Here is a 21,038-nt window from a genome sequence, read left to right on the forward strand (position 1 = left end):
TACCCCACTACAAGGTCAGGCACCTCATTGCATGATCCTGCACCCCACCACATGGTCCTGTGCCCCACCGTGTTGTCTTGCAACCCATCGCATGATCCCGCGCCCCGTCACACGGTCTCGTACCCTGCTGCGTGGTCCTGCACCCCATCACATGGCCCTGCACCCCCCGGCATGGTCCTGCATCCCACCATGTGGTCCCTCACCCCATGGTGTGGTCTTGCACCCCATCGCAAGGTCCCTCACCCTACCACGATCCCACAGCCCACCGCCTGGTCCTGCACCCCATCACCCCTCGCCCAACATCCCCCCCGCTCAGCCCGAGCATCCTCCGGTGATTCATCCTCCTCTCGCGGGGAAGCTGTGGTGGCTGGAGCAGCTCCACGTGCTTTTTATTTTACAGCATCCACATATTATCCCGTCCCTGGTGCTCTTGCCTCAGTGGCTGAGTGGACAACTCTGGTACCAGCCAGAGGTTTCAGCTCTGGAGCTGTGGCTTCCCCACGGGCAATCCTCTTTCTTATCCCGTTAAGCCCCTAATTAAGCTGACAAGACACACGTCAGGCTTTTAATTACAGCTTTGTGGCGGCTGCTCCAGGGGAGGTGTCAGGGCAGGGGGGGATGCACCGAGCTCGGCAGGTCTCTGCCGGGAGCAGGGAGGTCTCCAGGTGCCATCCCCCCGGTGAGGCTGCCTCTCCCCTCCCCTCTTCTCTCCTCATTTCAATTTCTTTCCCCTTTTTCTCCCTGGAGGACCAGGGGCTGGGAAGAGGAAAAGGTGAAGGGACGCAGACAGCAGCCCTGTGCCAGCCATCGGCCCGCGCCGGCGGTGATGGATGAGGATGGATGAAGACGGCCGGGATGGCACAGGGCTGGTAGCCACCGGGGAAGGAAGGAATAAGGTCCCCATGTCCCCAAGATGCTGTCCCCAGCGAGCAGGACCCTGGGGAGCAGCTTTTTACCTTGTCATCCTGCAACCCAGCCCCAAATCATGTGGGAGCTGAGCACCCATGGGGTGCCCCAAGCTCCCCAGGGTGCCCAAAACCAGGGATGGGGTGTCCCATAGGCTGCTTCCCTAATTCCCACCCCATGCCGGATCCTGTTGCCGGTGGGCAGAGGGTGACCCCACAGAGTAACCCATCGCCTTGGGGTGCCCCGGTCCCCCCAGCTCCAGCCTGCACCCATGGTGGCCTGTGGCCAGGTGCCCACTGTGCCGTGCCGTGCCGTGCCGTGCCAGCCTGCATCCATTAAGCCGTGAGTCAGAGCCGGCCCGGTGCTGACTAACACCTGCGTGCTGGCTCCGAGCACCCATCCTGCGTGCCAAGGTGCCCACTGCACCCCGACACGACTGGGGTACGCGGGTGCGCTTCCCTGCTTCACCTCCCCGTGCAAATAACACCTCCCTGGGCACCCACACCCCAGGCACAGGTGCCCTTCCCTTGTGCAAACGCACACCCCGCGTGCAAATTCTCTTCCCCTGCGTGCGCAGACCCTTAACGCAAAAGCAACCCTCGTGCAAACGCACTTCCCTCGTGCCCACGCGCTCCCCGCACGTGCAGAAGCACCCCAAGCCCCCGCAGCCGGCCCCAGCCCTTCCCGGGGGTTTGCCAGTGTCCCCCTCTCTCCCCGTTGACCCCCCGCTCCCTGGTCCTTCCCTCACTCACCTGAGGCGCCCAACGCCGGGGCAGCACCCCAGGGTGCAGGGGGGGGGCAGCTGGGGGTGCGGAGCAGCCGCTGGGGTGGCAGCCCATGATTTATGGGGGGGGGGAGGCCTTGGGTGCTGCCTGGACTCCAGCACCATGGGACGAGGCTGGCATACCGGTCGGCAGCCTCTGGTGCCGTATGGCCTCGCCGGCGCCGTCCCTGCCTCAGTTTCCCCATCAGTCCCCGCTCCTGCCCCGGCTCCCTGTTGCAAGTCAGGGTTTGGGGAGACCGATGCTCAGGCGAGCAAGAAATCGTCCCCAAGCCTGCGACAAAGCCACCACCACCGTTAAAGTGCATGGAGGACCACCACTGAAATGATCAGTTGCTGCCTTGGGTTAGCAAAAAAACCCCAATTTCCTTCCTGAGGAATCCGTGGCTGGAGGAAGGGGCTGGGAGAGGTACATGGGAAATACTGTTTGATGGTTGTTTTTTTCCTTGGGCAAAGTCATCTCCAGCCAACCCACACCCCCTCCGCCACCGCCTCAGCTCTGATGAATTTAATTTTGCTAAAAAGGAAAAAAATCAGAATGAAATTTCCTTTGAAAGAGGAGAAATGGCCCAGCCCGTGGCACGGGAGGGCAGGCAAGGAGCTGGCACGGGGCTGCCCGCTGCAGCACGGGAGGGGGCTGCGCGTGTGCGATGCTGCCAGTGGGGAAGGCTGTGGGGCTGCAAGCGTGCAAAGCTGCCGGTGTGCGAGGCTGCACACGTGCAACGCTGCGACTGTGAGGCTGTGAGCGTGCGAGGCCCCGAGCATGCAAAGCTGGGAGCGTGGGAGGCTGCAAGTGTGCAAGGCTGCAGCCATGCAGTGCTGCAAGCGTGCAACGCTGTAAGCATGCAATGTTGGGAGTGCGCGAGGCTGGAAGCATGCAATCCTGTGCACGCGTGAGGCTGCGAGTGTGCAAGGCCGTGAGCGTGTGGGGTTGCAGGATTGCAATGCTGTGAGCGTGCAATCCTGTATGCACACAAGGCTGCAGGTGCGCCACGCCACGAACGTGTGATGCTGCTGCAAGCGTGCAAGGCTGCAAGTGCGCAATGCTGTGAGCATGCAGGGGTCCCGGTGTGCATGTCGCCTGTGAGCGAGGAGGGGGAACCCCCACGTTGGAGGGGACAAGGAGACCCTACCCCTGCACCAGACCCGGCACCCGGCGCATGCCCCTGCGCTGCTGCGCCGGCCACGGCATCACGGCCTGGGCTGGGGAAAGCCCTTTTGGCTTCAATTTGGGGCCAAATCCCCCAGCCGGGGGCTCTGCTCATTCCCTGCGGGCAGCGCACCAGCCGCATGGCTGACACCGGTGGCTGTGGGCAGCTCTCCTGCCCCACGCGTGGGAAATCAGGTCACCCTCCGCTTCCCTCACCCACCACCTCCCAGCAGGCCCCAAATCTCCCCCGATTCCCCATCACCATCCGTTTGTCAAAAAAACCCCCCACCCATCCCACCTCCATCAGCCCTGCTTAAAACAACAAAAAAAAGGAAAAAATACCCACATCCCCCTCCAGCCCACCACAATTCTCAGAGGGGACCAGAGCCCTCGCCACGAGCTCCGTTTAATCTCCCGGGGTTTTGCGGCCGGTGAGAAGATGAACAAGTGCATCCATCACCGAGTGCATCAAGTCGCAGCAGGGCTGGGGGGGCCGGGAGCAGCCCCCCCGGGGTCGGGTCTTGCCCAAGTGTTTGGCACAGACAGTGGTTTGGTGAAGCCACACCGGCAGCCCTGACTTGGGGCCGGCAGCTCAGCTGAGTCCCTGTGTCACCAACGGGGTTTTATCTGTAATTAATTAAAAAATTGAGGTCAACGCAGCGTATCGTTTATTTATTCCAGGCAGGCTGAGATCAGGCAGCATCAGGCAGAGCCCCAGGGACGGCAAACACGGGGCTCAACCCCCCCCCCCCCCCCCCCCCCCAGGGCACCCCAAACCCTGGGAGGGAGAAGGGCACCCTGCTGCAAGAGGGGATGGAGGAGCCCCGAGGGACCGGGGACAGTGGGACCCCCGGAGCGATGGGGAGGGGGGAGCCATCCCGGCCCCGCAGGGAGCTGCCGGAGGGATCCCAGGGCCGCAGCCGTGCTTTCCATTAAAACCTCCTCCTGCCGTTAACTGCGGCAGCGAAGGGCTTCGCGACGTTTTTCCCGAAGAAGAAAGACCAAACAAGTCCCAGCTCCCCCTCCTAGTGCTTTGAATTTTTATTAAAACAAAGGAGAAAACCGTTATTTCTTCCGAGTACAACAGTCCAGGGGAATGGAAAAGCGGCTGTGCCAGGTCACAGCCATTCGAATCGCAGCCACGTGCGGGGAGTGGATCTGAGGCAGCGCGGTTTTAAATAAAAAGGGTTCAGGATGCGATCTACTACACGCCAAGCCCCGGGGCTGACCCTCCGGCCGACTCCGGTGTGGCTGTAGGTCAGGTGAGGTCGTGGGATGGAGGAATTGGGGGTCCCGAGGGGATGCGGGGGATGCCCGGGGCAGCACCGGCTCCGTGAAAGGGTAAATCGCAGCTGGAAGGGAGGTTTCCCCCCTTGAACAGAGGGCAGGATTTGGGACGGAGACACAAAGGAAAGGTCAGGGCATCCCCGTTCTCCCCGCGGCCGCTGCTGGGGGGGTCAGAGCTGTGAGCAAAGGCACCCGCTTAGGGACAGGCAGGAGCAGGCAGCCCCAGCGCTCCCCTGCCAGGACACAGGCATTCCCCCCGGCTCAGCCCGGGGAGGCTCAGAGGAGCTGGAGGGGGGGCCGCATACCGCGTTACGGGGTGCTGGAGCTGAGCACCCAGCGAAAAGCCTGGCCCTGAGTCCCCAGAGACCCCCTGGCCTCAAGCTGCCCAGGTTTGTCACAGTTTGCAGGAAAAAAAAAAGGTTTCGTTTGGCTGGCACTAGCTGTTCTCCTGCTCCTTATCCCTTGCAGAGAGGAGGAGGAGGAGGAGGAGGAGACCTTCCTCCCCACCTCCTGCCTCTGCCTCCTCTCCCCAGAGAAGCAGCAGCCCTAATCCCCATAGACCGAGGTCCCTGCAGCCGCTCTAATCCTGCTCCCTGCCCGCCTGCCTCCCACCTCTGCCAGGCGCTGGGAGAGCCGGCGCGACGGCCCCTGATTTACAGCACTCTACTAGAACATGCTCTGTGTTCCTAATGGAGCTCCAGGCACCGCCGGCGCGGGGCTCCGGGGCTGGCACGGCCGCCGCTGGCAGAAGAAGGCAGCCCGGAGGGATGGCATCCTCGCCAAGGGAGACCCTTCGGCACGCTCCTCCGCCGGCTGCCAGGCTGGGGGGCACGGCCGCAGCCCTGACCCCGGCACCAGGGGGAATGCCTGGAGGGCTGAGCCAAAAATCTACGCTAGAAAAATAACAAAAGGGCTGGGGAGGGAAAAAAAAGGTAAAAAGACGGATAGGGAGGAGGATAAATGGACACTAAGCTAGAAAACATCACACAGTCTGTGGGCGGCCGAGCCCCGAGTCCATCGGCGTGCAGAGGCTGGTAGCACCCAGCGGGGACTGGGGGGGGCAATGCCCGGCTCCCCAGCCCCGGTTGGGGTACGCCGGTCTTGGGGGAGAGATTCCGGCTGGTGGGAGAGCCGGCCGGCAGGCAGCAGCGGTGCGGAGCGGCTGGTCGCTTCCTAGAGCTCCTCGAAGAAGGCCACGCGGGACTTGGTGCTCTGTAGGGTGAGCTGCAAGAGAGCAGAGGGGTCGGCTGAAGGGGGACGAGGCTGACCCCCCCCTCCTTCCCGCAAGGCACCCAGACCCAGCTTCAACCCCCGCCTAGGAGGGCACCGGGTTGAGCAGGAGGGAGCTGCTGCCTTTATTCCCTCCTGGCCCAGCCCCTGCCCCTCCGAAAACACCAGGGAAGGCAGAAGCAGGGACGTCGTGCACACCCTCAGCAGCCGAGCCCCCGGCCGCAACAAGCACAAGCCCGAAGGCAAAGCGTAGGGCAAGGGGAGGCAGGTTGGGCTGGGGCAGCGCGACTGCTCTCTGCGGCCGACACCGCCTTCCCTCCCCAAAAAAGGGCTGCTGAGGGGCCGCAGATTCAATCAGCTTAATTAGCATGGCTGCAGCTTTCAGGTTGTGGGATACACGGGAGCCTGGACCAAAGGTGCCCATCCTGGGCACGGGACTGTGCCCCTTGCCCTGAGGGTGGGGGAAACACACAGGGCTCTTGCAAAGCTGGAGAAGAAACAACCTCCATCAACAGAACAGGGGAAGAACCACGCTCGTCTCTAAACCAACAGCTTCCCCAAAGCCTCTGGGCCAGGCAGGTATGTGTAACCTCCACCACCGGTTAGGGACCATCCTTTGTCCCATGCTCACGTCCAACCCCAGCCCACCACCCTTGCTGGGACGAGCATGGATGCCTGGCGTGCTTCAAGCGGCCACAACGCAGCTCGCCACCACCGCCGCAGGACCCGCGTGGGGCTGCCGCCTTCCCCCCGCCCTGGGAGCTCACCCCAGACCTGCTCCCTCCATCCCACAGGAGGATGGAGCTGGAGAGCCCTCGTTTGGAGGACTGTGTCCTCTGAGCCAAGGCTCTGCAGGACTTGGAAACCTGGCCCAGAAAGGTTTTTTACAGCGCTAGTGAGGCTATCTGAAAAGTAATACTCCACGGAGGAACCACAAGTCCATTTTCTAACGGGCCAAACGAGAGACGAAAGAAACATCCTCAGCAGCGAGGAAGAAATCACAGTATTTACAGATAACCACCCAGAGGAGCATGGCGGGAGAAGTGCCACCTTCCAGCCAGCTGCTGAATCACCGCAAGAGTTTGCCAAACCAGCCGGCTAATTGCGAAGGCTTCGTTTCAGCTGGATTAAACAGCGATGCCTTCCGCTGGGGACCCGGTTTTGCTGAAACAGGAATCCTAGGATCACGTTACAGTGAGTTAAGCCCCCGCGATGGAGCTGCCAAGCGCTCCCCCCTCCCCGCTTCCCCCCATGGCCTTTCCTCGGTAATTCCTTCACAGCTCTAATGCCATTCTGAAAAAATCTGTATTGCAGAGGAAATTTCTGCAGGGGCTTAACACCCTTTGCTGGCAGCATCTCCTGGGCCAGGGCTGCTGCTCCCCCTTCTTAGCATCCCCCGGCTCCTCCAGCATCCCCTCCAGAGCTGGATGGAGGGTGGATGAGGTGGGACAGGGGCTCTGTGTGCTATGTGCAGCTCTGTGCCTCTCTTTCAAGGCTGGAGAGGGAAAAAAAAAAAGAAAAAAAAAAAAAGAAAAAAAAAGGAGCAGGCAGCCCCAGCCTGCTGCCAGCCCCACTGATGGCCCCAGCGCAGGCTTCGTTTCAGCTCTTCCAGCTGAAATCCCGCCTGTGATCCCAGGCAGATACCTGGCTGGGTCACAGGCCAGAGAATTTGGCGTACAAAACCTGAGCGGACATCGCGGCGCGCAGCATAGTCCTTCCCTTTGAGCAGGGCTGCTGCAACGACCTGGTGCGAGGATGGGGACTGCGGTCCCCCGGCAGAGAAGGGCGGTGGGCGAGGGAGCATCGGGGGGGCAGGAGCGGGGTGGGTGAAGCTGAGCCGTCCCATGCGTTTGAGTGAGCACCAAGGCTCACACCGGAGCCCATCCACCCACCACAGCCCAAAATGGGGCAGCTTTGCTTTCCCATTTCGGCTGGGGAGACCTCTAAGAGTCCAGACACCCCCAAGGAGGAACATTTACCTGCCAGCTACCCAATTCCTAACGCCCCATCACTGAATTCATCTCTTCTGCAGGCAGGATGGTGAATCAAAGCATCCCACCACCTCCCCAGCCCCTGGCAGCTCGCAGTGCCACTCTGTTAAAGCGCAGCACGGGGAGATGCCCCCAGGTGCCCCCCAGCAAACTTAGTGCTCTGACAGAGAAATGAAAGGAGCCGGATGATGCAGAGAGGAACATGTTTCCCCCAGGCTTATAAGGAGATTTGACTATTTCGAGTCTGCTCTCTGCCTTTAGCTACACGCAGCTCTCCATTAATCCCCCGTGCACTTTTGCGGTCCCAGAGGTACCTCAAAGCACTGCTCGGGCAGCAGCGGCTGTGCCCAGAGCGGTGCCTTCCTGAGCAAACGCTGCTGCAGCGCTGCGGGAAGCATGTGGAGGCAGAGCTCCGAGGGCATCCAGCACCGGCGCAAGGAGAAAGAAGAGATGCAGCCCTGCTCTTTCAGCAGGGGCTTTCATTCGTGACTTTCAAAGGCTCCCTGAGATGTTCCGTGTTAATTTTTTTACCCGTCGAGGGAAACTGAGGCATGGGAAGAGCAGCCTAGCTGTGGGCATACAGGAAAAGGGAGCAAACACAGGTTCTTGGTAAGATGAGGTCCCACAGAGAGGTGAGAGCACTGAATTTCCAAGGGGGCCGTGCCCCGTGGCTCGGTGGCACTCAGCAGCAGCCAGATTTTGCTATTTGAGAGGCAAAGACCACAGGGATTTCAACGGCAACGGAGCAGGCACCCGCGCTGCCACCCTCGCTCCTGCTGAGGAGCGGAGGCAGAGGCACCCCCCCATCTCTCATCACCCCCATGTTACGCTCTAGCTGTTCCCGAGAAAGCCAGGAGGCTCATACAGTGCTGGGCAGGAGGATTTCTTCCCATTTAGGCTGCCAGGAGAGGAGCCTTCGGCTGTCTTTCTTCCCAGTAACCTGGAAGGTGTTAGAAAAGCATCACACGAGCGGGACACGGGCAGAGTTGGTGTACTTCTCATTAGCAGGAGCTGGGTTATGGCTAAGACCGTGGCAGCGGCCAGCAACTTGAGGCTGCTCTGCCTCCGCCACCCCTGGAGCGAAGGTATCTCCAGCAGCCACCGCTGGGACCTCCCGCACCGGGAATTGGGGCTGCCCGGCAGCTCTCAGGCAGCTGCCTTCTCACATCCGATTACAGTCAGGCACATGGATAAACAGAGAGGAAATTAGGATTGCTCTTGACTGCACACTGACCCTCCACCACCGATGCTCCGCTGTGCCTGGAGGGAAAGCTCCCACCCTCCCTTTTTCTTTCTTTTCTTCTTGCTTTTCTTGCTGTCGAGCACTTGCAGGCAGGGCGATCCTTGCTCCCACCGCAGGCTGTGCTCAGGTGAGGTGCGGTGGGAGAGCTCTGCCACCGGCCGGCGTGGTGGTCTCGACGGCGAGCGTGGCAGGGCTGCAGCATCGACAAAACCCAAGGGATGCGCTGGAGGAAGATGGGCAAAGCCAAGGCAAGCTCTTGAGGGCAGCGAGCCCCACGGCAGCCTGACTCATCCCACCCAGCGCTGCGGGGGTACACGGAGGTGCTGTGTAAGCCAGTGGGCAGGGAGAGCCCTGCGGCCGAGCTCGCTTCCCATCTGCTTTCGGCTGCAAAAGCACGAGCCCCAGACAGCTCGCTGCAGGGAAATCCCACTCCCTCAAGCAGGGAGCAACCAGTTTTGTTCTTTTCTTTTCTGCACCGGGTCATGAAAGGGAGGAGGAGAGCAGCCAGGGAGGAGGAGAGCACAGTCCTGCTCCGGCCTCTCCATCGTCTGCTGGGGGAAAGCCCTAAGGTGGCCTCCAGCATCTCTGCAAACTCTCCGCACCCTCTGCCTCCCCTTTGCCCGGCCAGGCAAGGAGAAATAAATATATATACACCCGTACTGTAATGTTGTGCAGGCAAGGCAGAGTGATTAAGAGCGAGTTACATTCTCGTCAGTGCGGAGAGGGGGGAAAAAAAAAAAAATTGATTTACAAGCAGTATTATGATAATCTCCTTCCTGCAGGAGGGAGGGTGGGCTCCACAATGCACTACCACAGCCATCAAAGAAAATTTAGAGAGAGAGAGAGGGAGCACAATTAAGCGGCCAGAGCTCACATGAATCAAGATACAAGAAAGAGAAGAGTCCCACTCCCTGCATTCCTACACTGGGGTTCCTCTGAGCTCTGCTTTTACCCAGGGCTGCTGGACTGATTTGATTTAAGAAAAACAAACAAAAGCAACCCAATAAGTCCCTCATAGCCAAACGCGGTTTAGAGTGGCTAACCCAATAACCGCAGGCACATAACTTCTACTGGCAGGGCAAACTGAATAGAGAGAAACCACCCGGGCTCTCAGCAAGCCCACCGGAGCCGGTGCCCTTCCCACGCACTGGAGATGGGGCACAGGCAGAAGGGGACTGCAAATCACATCAACCTTCCCCCACCCTCCCAGCTCCTGAGGAATGGGGACAGGTTTACAATTTCTCATTTCCTTGCTGTTTCCTTGCTTATCCTCCAGCCTGGCCAGGCTGGAGGAGAGGATGACCCGTGCCACCCCTAGTGGCATCACCTCACGCCATGTGATGCTGGGGACATCTTCCTGCTGCTGGGAGGGAAATCTACAGTCCCTGCTAAATCATCACCCTGTGCTGCACACAGTAAACCCTCTTTATTCCCCCCCTGCTCCCCTGAACATCTTTCTCCATCCCTGTCCGCTCCCCAGTCCCCACCAGCCAGGTGGACCTTTCAATTCCCACATTTACTTTTGAAACCGAAACCTTATTTTTCCCTCTCCACCCCCTTTCCAGTCCCCACCTCGCCATTTCTCTGTTACTCCCACGCTGCTGTTTATTCTCTCCCAAGCACAACTTTCCCCCGGCCTCCAATGCTTTGATGAGTGCGTTTAAAAGAGAAAAGATGACGCTCCATTTGAAGGAAATGCTTTTCAAAGGCTGTCACAAAAATAGCTGATAGGCCTGACGTTTCCCAGTTTCCTTTCGCTCCTTGTAAACAAGGAAAGGAGGCTGCCGTGTCCCAGTTTAGCTGCCAGGGAGTTTCACTTCCCAGCTCCAAGGAGAACCAGGGCAGAAAGAAAATGAACCTAGCAGGGACACAGCCTCGCACACACGGGTAGGTGCGGGCAAGACCCATGTGAGATGCACCCCCATCGCCTCCTGCACTCAGAAAATGTGTGCCCAGAGGTGTCTAGAGCTGCTCTGCTCACCAGGTATCTCCTGGCTCTCGCCTGCATCCTAGCTGTGTGCCAGGCAGGGCAAGAAGCCAGCATCTTCGCTCATCTTTTCTCTCTACCCTCACAGCTCCTGAGGGGATGGGAAACGCCGGTGCTGCTTCTCCTGGGAAGTCCCTTGCTGGTCGTGTGCCCACTCTGCAGCATGCAGCCTTCCCCTCTCCTGGTGGGAGTGGATTATACAGTGATGCCACGGCAATGCTGCAGTTCTGCATGAGACTAAAGAGCACCTCATCCGTGCCCAGGCTACCACAGGAAAGGATGGAACCACCTGTGTGCGGCTCAGCCTGCTCTGTACCACCCAGGCTCCCTCCTTTTGCCCTTCCCAGAGCAGAAGTATTTCTTGTCCTGGTCCCCTCCCTCTGTGGGATGAAGGTCCAGAGGCACAATAACGTTCTCCTTCCCTGAAATGGCTGTGGTCCTCCATCTCCCCAGCAAACCGCTGGAGCAAAGCGGACCCATTTCATGCAGGGGAGTCTGCAGGTCCCCGAAGGGGAGAGGTGAGGAAGGGCGTCCCCAGGAGATGACAGAGACCCCACAAGATTTCTTGAAGTCCTCGAGGGACATATTTCAGTCTCCTTCCCTAGCAAGATGCTAGCCAGGCGCAGCTGGAAAACGGGCAGAGGGAAGCCGTCTGCCCCAGCACCAGCCTCCTGAAAACCTTCAGCCTGCCCAGATGATTAAGTAGCCTCATGACATTTGGTGGTGGCACAGCAGCTTCATATCTGCATGACAAGAGGCTCCGATAGCAGTACCCATCACCAACTCAGCAGTGTCCTTACACTGCTGTAGAGGACAGACCACAGCATATCTTGAAGGTCAGAGGAGTGAAGACAAGCCTGCAGAAATCCTCTTTGCTCTGCCTCGCTCGCCCCTCTGTGCTTGGCAGCCAGGAGCTGCTCATTGCCTAAACCTGAAGGGGACAATGCTGCATCCGTAGGAATGCGGTAGAACATGACTGTTCATGGCCCAGTGATGGAGGAATCCCAGACTAGTCTACTGGTGATAAATAAGCAGATTTGAAGTAGCTTATCCAAACTCCAAGTGCCTCAATGATAGGAAAAAATCCTGCTTTACCCACGTTGAGGGCAACGCTGCACCACAACCGGGATCAGCCAAGAGAAGAGCTGGCAAGAGCACGGTCAGCAACACCTCACCCCACCACCAATGTCCACGCAATCCCCGTGGGCACCAAAAGTGCTGGCCCCAAGGAGCGAGCTTGAGCCCCAGAGAAACACCGCATCCGAGAAAAAGCTGAGAGCTGCGTGAGAGCCTGGCAGGGAAAGGCCAAGCCTGCCTGTTGAAGGACCAAAGTACTGCTCAAGGACAAAGCCGCTTGTCTGGAAACAGGCGTGGAGATTTGCTCCTTGCCTGGATACTTCAAAGGGCTTAAATCACAGTAAATAAGCATGACTGTGCAAGAAGAAAGCAACTGGAATGAAAGACCCAATTGTGTTTTAGAACAGCAGCCTGTCCTGGGAGTCTTCCTACACTGGAGGATGCAAGGAAGAAGTGGGTTTTTTCATCTTCTACCACAGCATAAGTGGCAAACCCTCCTGAAGCTGAGCCAGCTGGAGTTAGCAGCACCAACCCACAGCGCAGAGCGCTACGGAGAAGGGAAATCAGTTTCCAGATGAGGTACTTGTGCTGTGCCCACAGAGCTCATAAAAAAGGATTAGCATGTTAACCACGTAATTAAACATGAAAAACTTAGCAGGCGTCTTCAAAGGCAGGCAACAAAACCCAGAGGTCACACCACAGCACTTGCTGTGCATCTGGTTTAATTATGGGGGCTCCTCCCAGGCACCGAATCGCTCCCAGCTGCTGGATTAGTCTTTTCACAAACTGCCAGGGCTTCATTTCATCTCCTTATGCTGCGGCCACAAGTGGATTTCGCCCCAATTTCACCTGCCATGGAGTTCCTCAAACCAGTGGGATCGGGACAGCGGGTTTCAGCCATGGCCAGCCTGCCCCGAGAGACATCCAATGCCTCCCCCCAAGGTGGCCCAGACCTGCAGGGTCACCCCTCATTTTAGCCTCTTTCCCAAGGAAATGCTTAAAAACGAGAGCAGCCTGTCTTGGGAACACCCGCAGCCCCCCAGAGAGCAACTGGCGGCAGCCAGCCGGCACAAAACCCTAACTTGAGTGATTTACAGTGCTGCCTGCAGCCCTGAAAGGGCTGGTCTATTCAAGAACGGCACAAACCTGTGCTGATAGCTTCTGGGTACCCGCCAGGGAGAAGTCTGCATCTAAAGCATCCTCCTGCCTCTGCCACAGAGCTCCAGAGGTGCGGAGAAATTGCTCCATGGTTGGCTGTACGTGCCCCCCACGCAGGCAGCGCTGTGCAAGCCCTCAGAGTAACTTTTAACGAAAGCCTTTTCCAAAGGCGCTTACCACCAGGTTTACCACCCGCCTTCGTGAACGCTGCTACCGCAGCATCTGTGCCGTTTCTTCCCTTAGCGCTGCCGCTCGAAACTCGCTAAACCCTGTGGGTGTGCAAGAACCACGGTCGAGGAAAGAGCAAAAAAGCTTTCCCAAACTCATCCTCCTGAAGGAGGGAGTCAATGCTCTGCGCACACACACACACAGCCTGCGGATTGAGGGCAAATCCTCGGAGGAAAGCAGGCTCCGGAAAAAAAGAGACATGACGTTAACAGAGCAGGAGTCACCAGCGTGCTGAAGGAGGCAGGGGACAGGCAGCGGCATCGCAGGCAGGAAGGAAAGCGGCTGACAGCCGGTGTCCCTAGGCGTGATGGTGACCAACGGCACTACCTCCAGCACAGTCTCCACGGACCACCCCCAGCTGCAGCCTTGCCTAAGAGCTACCTGCAGACACCGGCTGTCCTCAACCGTCTGCTTTATGTTCCTGCGATACTTCTCAAAGAGGCAGATGCTCATAATGCGTCCACGTGCTGCTCCGCTCCTAGACGGAGGTGTGCATTTTTAGCCTGTTATGACAGTTTTGGCAGCAGAGGGTTGACGGGGTTTGTTTGGGTTTTTTTAAATCCTGAATTTCTTTCTGCGGCAAACAAGGGGGAAGGTCCTGGTTTACTTCACTAAAGAAATCTTCAAAGGCCACCCTGCACCTCCAATATATTCCCAGCCACCAGCAGCACAGCAAAACCAGGCACGTTTAATTATTTAAGCATCTACGCCTGCACTCCCCAATGATGTTGCCAACTCAACTTCTGCCAAGAAAGACGCTTCCCAACACGGAGGATCAGGTGCAAAAATGCAGAGAGGCTGTGAACGCTACCGAGGGAGCGAGAGCCGGGCAGGGCGGCTGCCTGCGACATGCTGCACGGGTTCACCATGGGGACAGGCAGGGTGCTGCGCCGCGGCGAGCCCGGTCTCACCGGCACCGCACCCCACTGCGGTGCGTAAGGAGCATTGTAGGGGTGGCAGCAATAGGAGCTGGCTAGAGCAGTGCATATCGCAGGCAAGCTCATGCACGGGTTAGTATTACAGCCAGTGATCCCATCACCCCACGCAGAGTACCTTGGAATAACCTACTTTGCAGTCTCAAATGCAGATAGGTCTTCTGCCCTGGGCTTGAGGCTAAACCAGCAAAATAAAATGAACAACAACAACAAAAAAAATCCTCTGTGATATGAGTAATGGCAGGTCATTTGTGCAATCTGTACAGTTTGCCCAGAGCACTGAAGTGATCAGCGGCTTCCAGGTGGGGTAGAGGGTTGGTATTATTTAAGTATTGCTAAACTGCTATCCCCTTTTCCATTTCCAGTGTCTTGCATTTCCCTTTCCATCACAACTGCAAAGACAAAAGCCCTCTTGACCTCCTGGTGGCATGAACAAAAGCAGTCTGCAATTTTATTCTGATGTGCTCCACTAATAGACTATTATTGAAAAACCTTTGCTCCTCCGGCTAAGATGCAGGAGCCGGGCAGCCTCGGCTCCCTCCTGAAGGGAGGGGACAGAACAAGACTCGAGCTTCAAAGGAACGAAAACTGACCGCACGGTCCCAATTACAGCGATGAGCCCTGACAGACATTGAAATGATCGCCCAGCCACCTTCTTTAAGTGAGACAAATGGGACCATCAGCTCTCTATGAACTCGTCTCTGTCAGAAGTTAAAATTTAGCATTTTCCGTTTAAACCAAGGACTCTGAGCATGGAGACAAAACCTAACAAAACCTACTGGGAGCAGAAATGTCTTCAGATTCTACAATGACAAAAGGGCCTGTGATGATTTTTATATTCTCTGCTCTGATGGGACAGGAACTCGAATAGCTCAAGGCTAGCGTGGGGAAACCAGGAAGTGAGACCCGCTAGATCGATTTTCCTGCCCCAATTCAGTGATCATAAACTCCCACCCATGAAAGTCAGCATCAACTGATATTTTCAAATCTTTTCAGACGTAACTCTCAGCTGGGAATAGTAAAGAGAGAAGGATTTGGTTTTAAAACGTGGAGTTGTTATCACAGCCTGCATCCCGTGCCATACAGATTTCTGAATCCTTCACAAGGACAGCTGCTAGCTGAAAGCCAGCTGGCTAAAAGCCTTTGCAGGTGAGTGGGGCTGACCACTACAAACCACCGTACCAATTACGGATGTGCCCTCAGTCCCTCGTTACAGTGAGCCCAACTGGGAGAACAGCAGAGCTATTAAGCAAAGGAAAAGGACAGGACACAAAAATAAAGAACAGGCTTTGTTATAACCTTTCAGGAGTGACCCCCAGGCTAGCAGATCCAGACATCCTAACTTTTTTGGCTAAGTTACTCATCTCAACCACATTTCTAGAGGCAGATGGTTCCAGGGTCCACAGCACAAGGGAGCAGATATCTCACACACACCCTGCTAGCAAAAGGTTTTGCTGTTAGTATTTGAAGCTGCGCTACAGGTTACTTGAGAACAGATTAAAAGAGAGGATGAGGCTTTTGGCTTTTTCTACTGAGAGCCCATAAGTCAGGAGTATTTTTGCCCGCATTATTCACCAGATAAGGTCAACGCTGCTTGCCTGTAGGGAATGATTGCAATAGGCAGGTAGGGCTTTTCCTGTTCTGGGGTCACAAGGGTAGCAGATCCCTTCTAACAGCATCCCTGTACAGCTTTTGTTAAGGCTCAGCAAGAACTTCAAACCTCAGGACCTTTGCATCCCTTCACACAGCACTGAAGAGACAAGATCTGATTGTGGCAAATATAAGCAGGACCACCAGAAGCTGAAATTCTCTGCACCCTGGTTCAAAGCTAAGCAGCCCAGGAAGAAAGCCTAGATCAAACAATTTTATTATAACAACTTGTGCAAAAGCTAAACCAAACGGAAGGGTTATTTTGTTGTTGTTTTTAAAGGATTTCATCAGGTGAGATACAAACTGGAGGCCTCCGATACCTTTTTAATAGTGTTGTGCTTGCTGTTGCCTCGGCTGGCATTCTCGTTGTGCAATATATCCAGAGATGTCTCTCTCTCCTTTAGCTTCAGTGCCTCAATTTCTGTCTTCAGCTCATTCAGCTGCTCCTGCAGGTGCTTGCTTTTCTCCATGTACTCTACCCTAGCATACACAAAAAAGTCGTGGGTTAGTGCTGGCCAGCAGCAGATAGTGACATGATCCTGTGGCAGCCGATAACGGAATTATAACAGAAAACCCTTAGCTTCATCATTTCTGGTGTGTGGAACTGCCATTAGTTTACAGCACACAGTAAACTACTCTGAGCAATGATTTGTTCATTATTAAAAAGAGGACCCAGACTGCTGACCCAAGAACAAAACTGTAAGTTCCATTACTATAAAAAAATAAAGTCGAGCTGGAGCTGCTGGATGATGTTTGTAAATCTCCCCATTTCTGAGTGAAGCTGCACCATGACATAGGTTAACATTGCACAGTTTCAGTCTACAAGATAGCGGTTTAAGCGCTTCCCTAATCCACTGCTCCCTCTCTCAAACCCAGCTCACAAACTCAAAGGCACGAATCCTTTCGGTAAGGAAGGACCCTGATGTACTGACTTCTCTGTTTTAGAGGGATTTAGCTTGTAAACCGTGTGGGAGCACGCACTGCCCCCAAAATATCAGGTATCTTTTAGACACACAGTATCCCTGGGAGAAAGAAAGGTCTCCAAAAAAAGAAAAAGAAAAAAAAAAACCCAAACCCAGCCATTCTCGGGACTTGGCCATAACTGCCTTCCACAAGGAAGCATTAACTGCAGAAAAATCACACCATGCCAGCCTTGTACTTGTGATTAAACACTGAGATCCAGGTCAAAGTACCAGGAGACTAACAAGAACCCTTTCAGAGTGCCAAAATTTGTAGCAAGGTTTATCTCAGCACCCAAGGAAGCCGAACAGTCCCGGAGAAGTCAGCAAAAGCATGCTATTGCTTTTAGCATTTGGCAGAGCCAGGCTCTTCCTGCTTAGGAGAGTGGGATGACCTAGTTAGCAACCTGGGTACAGAACCAGGAATTATCCTGTTATTTTCAGCTTCTATCTTTTTCTTTTTTGCTTTAGGAAAAGTTTTTAACCTCTGTCTCTAGCATAGTGGTCTGTTATTTCACACATGGGAGAGGGTACTCAACAGAGGCAAAATAAACCACCCTGTTGGATCCAGGGGCATTTCATTCCAGCCCCAGGAAGTTTTGGCCGGAGCGCTATGGCACAGCCCTTCTAGCTTTGATCTACTACCCAATCGATGAACAAAGTACATTATTACTACAGAGATTAAAATCTGATCTGCTTTGATTTCTGCTAAATTTGTAATTTTGAAGGCTACACTTAAACCCTCAGGAAAACACAAGATCAAAGCTCATAATCACATCCAAACTTGCTTGCACACACTTTTTATATACAAACATGACACAGATTTCAAGAAAAAGGGTTAAAGCCCTAACACGGGACCTTAGCACACATTTTCTGGACACACTGCAAATGCACAAGCACCAGCCTGCAATAGCTCAGCAGTGCAATAGCTCAGTGCACCAGCAGTCAGCCTGCTGTTAACTCTTTCTACCAACACGGACAATTCAAGCCTAAAACAAGAGTCAGGTTAACCATGTGGAGAGGAATTGACGGGTGCAGGGCTCAGCATGCTTAAACTCGCCTTTAAGCAGGCAGCAGAGATGCACCTGTGACACCAGGTCCCCACCCAGAGAAACAGTCAACCAGTAGCTACGTCGTGCTCTGGGCAGAGCTACTAAAGACCTTGGTAAAAGTGAATCCAAAAGACTTCTCCCCCTTCCACCTCACATGGGTGCTCAGCTGGAACCTAAAAGTCACATTCAGCCCTGGTGCAATTCCTCCCACTGCAACCGAGGCACAAATCCCAGCCCTGACCCGGACTGGACGCATGCCACATACTTCTCTTTCTCGATTTCCATTGAAAGCCTCTTCATGTCCGTATCCTTGAAGTCAAAGGACAGGCTCTCATTAATGAGGTTGAAGCTTGGCAGGTCGGTAGGCAGTGCTGTTGTACTCGAGTTCATGGACTGCTAAAGTGAGAGAGAGTACAAATTAATCACGTTTGGCCACACAAGTGTTCCTATAGCAAATGTTCTGTAACACAGAGGTAAAATCAGAGTAACACCTAAAAATGCAGCTCAAGGTGCTACCTACTAATGCTGTAATAAGGTCCTGATCTGCTACTCACAGAGGTAACAACACACTGTTCTTGGAGCTAGGTATATTCTACCTTGCAGCGGCACCAGACTGGAAGGATCTCACCATTTGCATGGGGAAAGGGAAGGGACACGTGCATTCCTGATGCAACACAGCCCACAACCCCATTTGTCTAAACCAGCCTCAAGCTTTCTGGAGAGAAGATTAGGAGGTTCTTTTGTAGCTGGTGATCTTTTAACACAGAGGATGGCAAGGACTCCAAGGTGCTGCAGAAGCAGAGCAACAAACAAGCCCAACATCCCAAGCACCAGATCAGCCTGAAGAACCCCTTGCTCCAGTCCCAATTTGCTCTTCAATTCAGACCTATTGCTCTTCTGGGACCCTGCTCTCCGCAGTAGTAAAGAGAAGAAAAAACACCACCTGCCTTCAAAATCTATTGACAAAACTTGGTAAAATCTAGGTTTTATCAATGCTGTGCCACTTAAAACAACGTTGGACAGAAGCTGCCTCTTGGAAGACACCTGACAACTATTTAACATTAAATCAAATTTAAAAAGTGCAAGCTGTGAACAGGGGCAACACAAGTCCCTGTATGACAGCAGAGTCCTGCACTCCACCGCTCCCCAAAGTGTGAGCAAAGAACAACGTAACCCCAAGGGTTAACTTGGGATGCAATTTCAGCAAGGTCCACAGAGATGCACCAATACATTTTCAACTTCACAGTAATTTACAGTTCCAAGCGTTTAGGAACCACTGCTAGATTCAGTTGGAAATGCAGAGATAACATAGAGAATCACTCATATCACACCTGAGCAAGGATTTGGAACTTTCTTCCTCCTGCAAAATGCTGTGATATTCCCCACTGACATACGCTGCCTGGCCCTCAGATTTTATCTTTCCTTAAAAAAATGACCATTCTCTCAGTCAAAAATCCTGTCACACCTCTAATAAATGGGCTCATTACCAGTAGAGGAAAAGCATCCTGACACAAGTCATCACTCTGCTCTTGCCATACGTTAGATGAGGTTGCAAGCAGCGGCACACATCAAGGGTGGCAGAGCGGCTTCAGATGGCAGACTGTGCGTGTGGATCTGAGTCAGAACTGCTGCCAGCATGCTTAGCCCTTATTTTGGATATAAAAAATCCAATGCAGCATCCAAAAGGTCACCCACCTCTCTGCTAGATGCAACTTCTTGCTTTAAGGGATTCCTGTAAGGAAAACAACATGCCCAAACCAGCCTGGACTGGAGGGATGGCAGGAGGTGGTCCTGCAGAGACAGGCTGCTCCGGCAGCACGCACCAAAAGCTGGTGGGATGGTTCTAGGGTACCTGCTCCAACAAACGAGATCTTGAGCTTCAGCTGGTTATTTCCTTCCCTCATTTCTCCTATTTGGGATACTCCAGGGATTGCTGGCAGCTAGCTCCGCTTCAGCAAGAACCACTAGTGCTGGGGAAGTGACAGATTTACTCTGCACAATAACCTGCCTCTTCCCGCACTGCCAGCCTGGAATTCAGAAACAGCCAGGGCTCGTCCCCCGCTTGCTCTTTGGCTGGACAAACCCGAGAGGGACGACATTTCATTTACCCTGCAGAAGCAAAGCTGAACGCAAACACCTAGTACAAGCATAAACAAGGCGGCACCTGAAACTGCATTGCTTGGCCTGGCTGGAGCATTACAGGTAGGTTAGACTCACACAACAAGGAAACACGATTTCTTACTCCCCTTTGCAATCGCTGCTAGTGCGGAACAGAGCTGCATTAATTCTGGAACAGGCGCTGAAGGGGACAGCTGAGTACCTAAATTCCAGTCTCGAAGGAAAGGGGACAGGTCTGCCAAAGCACTTAACTGATTTAAATACTTGCATCACATTGACATTCAAGTCCCTTCCCTGTAAGGCACACAGGTGTTCGCAAAGCCCTTCCCACGTGAGGTTCTACGATCTCTGCTGTGCGGGGGAGCCAGGATCATCAGAACCAGCCTGCTGGCCTTCAAACAACCTTTAGCATTTTTTTCAGCACAAGCTTGTTGTTTTTTGTTATAAAAAAAAAAAAAAACCAACCCAAACAACAGCAGTAACAGTTGAGCAGGAATTTCAGTTGCTGCAATCATTAAGCCCAGACACCAATCTGTCAGGGTTACTACAGCCACTTCCTTGCCTCTCCTCAGCACTACTCTTTCACGTAGCAACCAAAAAAATTGGTGGAGAAGTCAGAAAGCAGCAGCAGCGAGGAAGAGTAAGGAAAGAGCAAAGAAAGAGCATGCTGAGGGCTTTCAAAGGCACAGGCTTAATATCTGGAGCAAAGCACTTCCCTGCCATTTGCAATAATCCTGGACAAGTCTTGCACAAGGTGCAGAGATTTTTAATCCAGGGTCATGGGGTGTCACTGGGACATGGGGTGATAAAGGGGACACAAACGTTTTCCCTTATGTGTTTCCTCACCTGGAACAAACTGTGTAACCCTGTTACTGCATTAAAGCAATTTCCTGCAGTTAATAGAGGCAGGCACCACGCTGACAGTGGTCATCCCTCTGGAGTACAGAGCAAGCGAGACAGACGATAGAGGAAGCACAGAGCAAGTCATGTCATGAGGCTTCCCCCACAGGGAGAGCTCCTCCTGTTGCCGCCACTGCCTTCACTTTGCCGCTCAGGAATCTGGGCAACCTCAGGACAGCCACTTACTACTTCAAGAGGATCAGAGAAGAGACGACTGCTTTTAGTCTTGCCATGAGTGGTACCTGAAGGGCAACGAAGGAGGCAAAGAGCTGTCACTGAGTCAGTAAAGAATGAATTGCTCTCCCAGCCCTGACGGCCTGAGACTCAGATACACGTCTTCTTTCCCATGCATCACCTATCAGTCCCATCACGAAAGCAGCTTGGGC

At 54.5% G+C, this 21,038-nt stretch overlaps 1 protein-coding gene across 6 annotated transcripts in view; it reads right to left on the minus strand.

Moving 5' to 3' along the window:
- Positions 1-3,678: 3,678 nt before the first annotated feature.
- Positions 3,679-21,038, minus strand: part of NF2 (NF2, moesin-ezrin-radixin like (MERLIN) tumor suppressor) — a 50,357-nt gene continuing 32,997 nt past the window's right edge. The window contains exons 14-17 of one of the 6 annotated variants that reach the window (XM_049805658.1): positions 17,900-18,027; positions 15,944-16,103; positions 14,107-14,151; positions 3,679-5,348 (exon numbers count right to left, since the gene is read on the minus strand). In XM_049805658.1, the coding sequence (XP_049661615.1) occupies positions 14,116-14,151; positions 15,944-16,103; positions 17,900-18,027 (324 nt within the window). In that variant the 3' untranslated portion in view covers positions 3,679-5,348; positions 14,107-14,115. Of the gene's footprint in view, positions 5,349-14,001; positions 14,152-15,927; positions 16,104-17,899; positions 18,031-21,038 lie in introns of those variants that run through there. The other 5 variants (XM_049805656.1, XM_049805659.1, XM_049805655.1 and 2 more) reach the window with 5 other exon arrangements.

This window comes from Accipiter gentilis, chromosome 7 (assembly GCF_929443795.1).
Source record: "Accipiter gentilis chromosome 7, bAccGen1.1, whole genome shotgun sequence".
Classification (NCBI taxonomy): Eukaryota; Metazoa; Chordata; class Aves; order Accipitriformes; family Accipitridae; genus Astur; species Astur gentilis.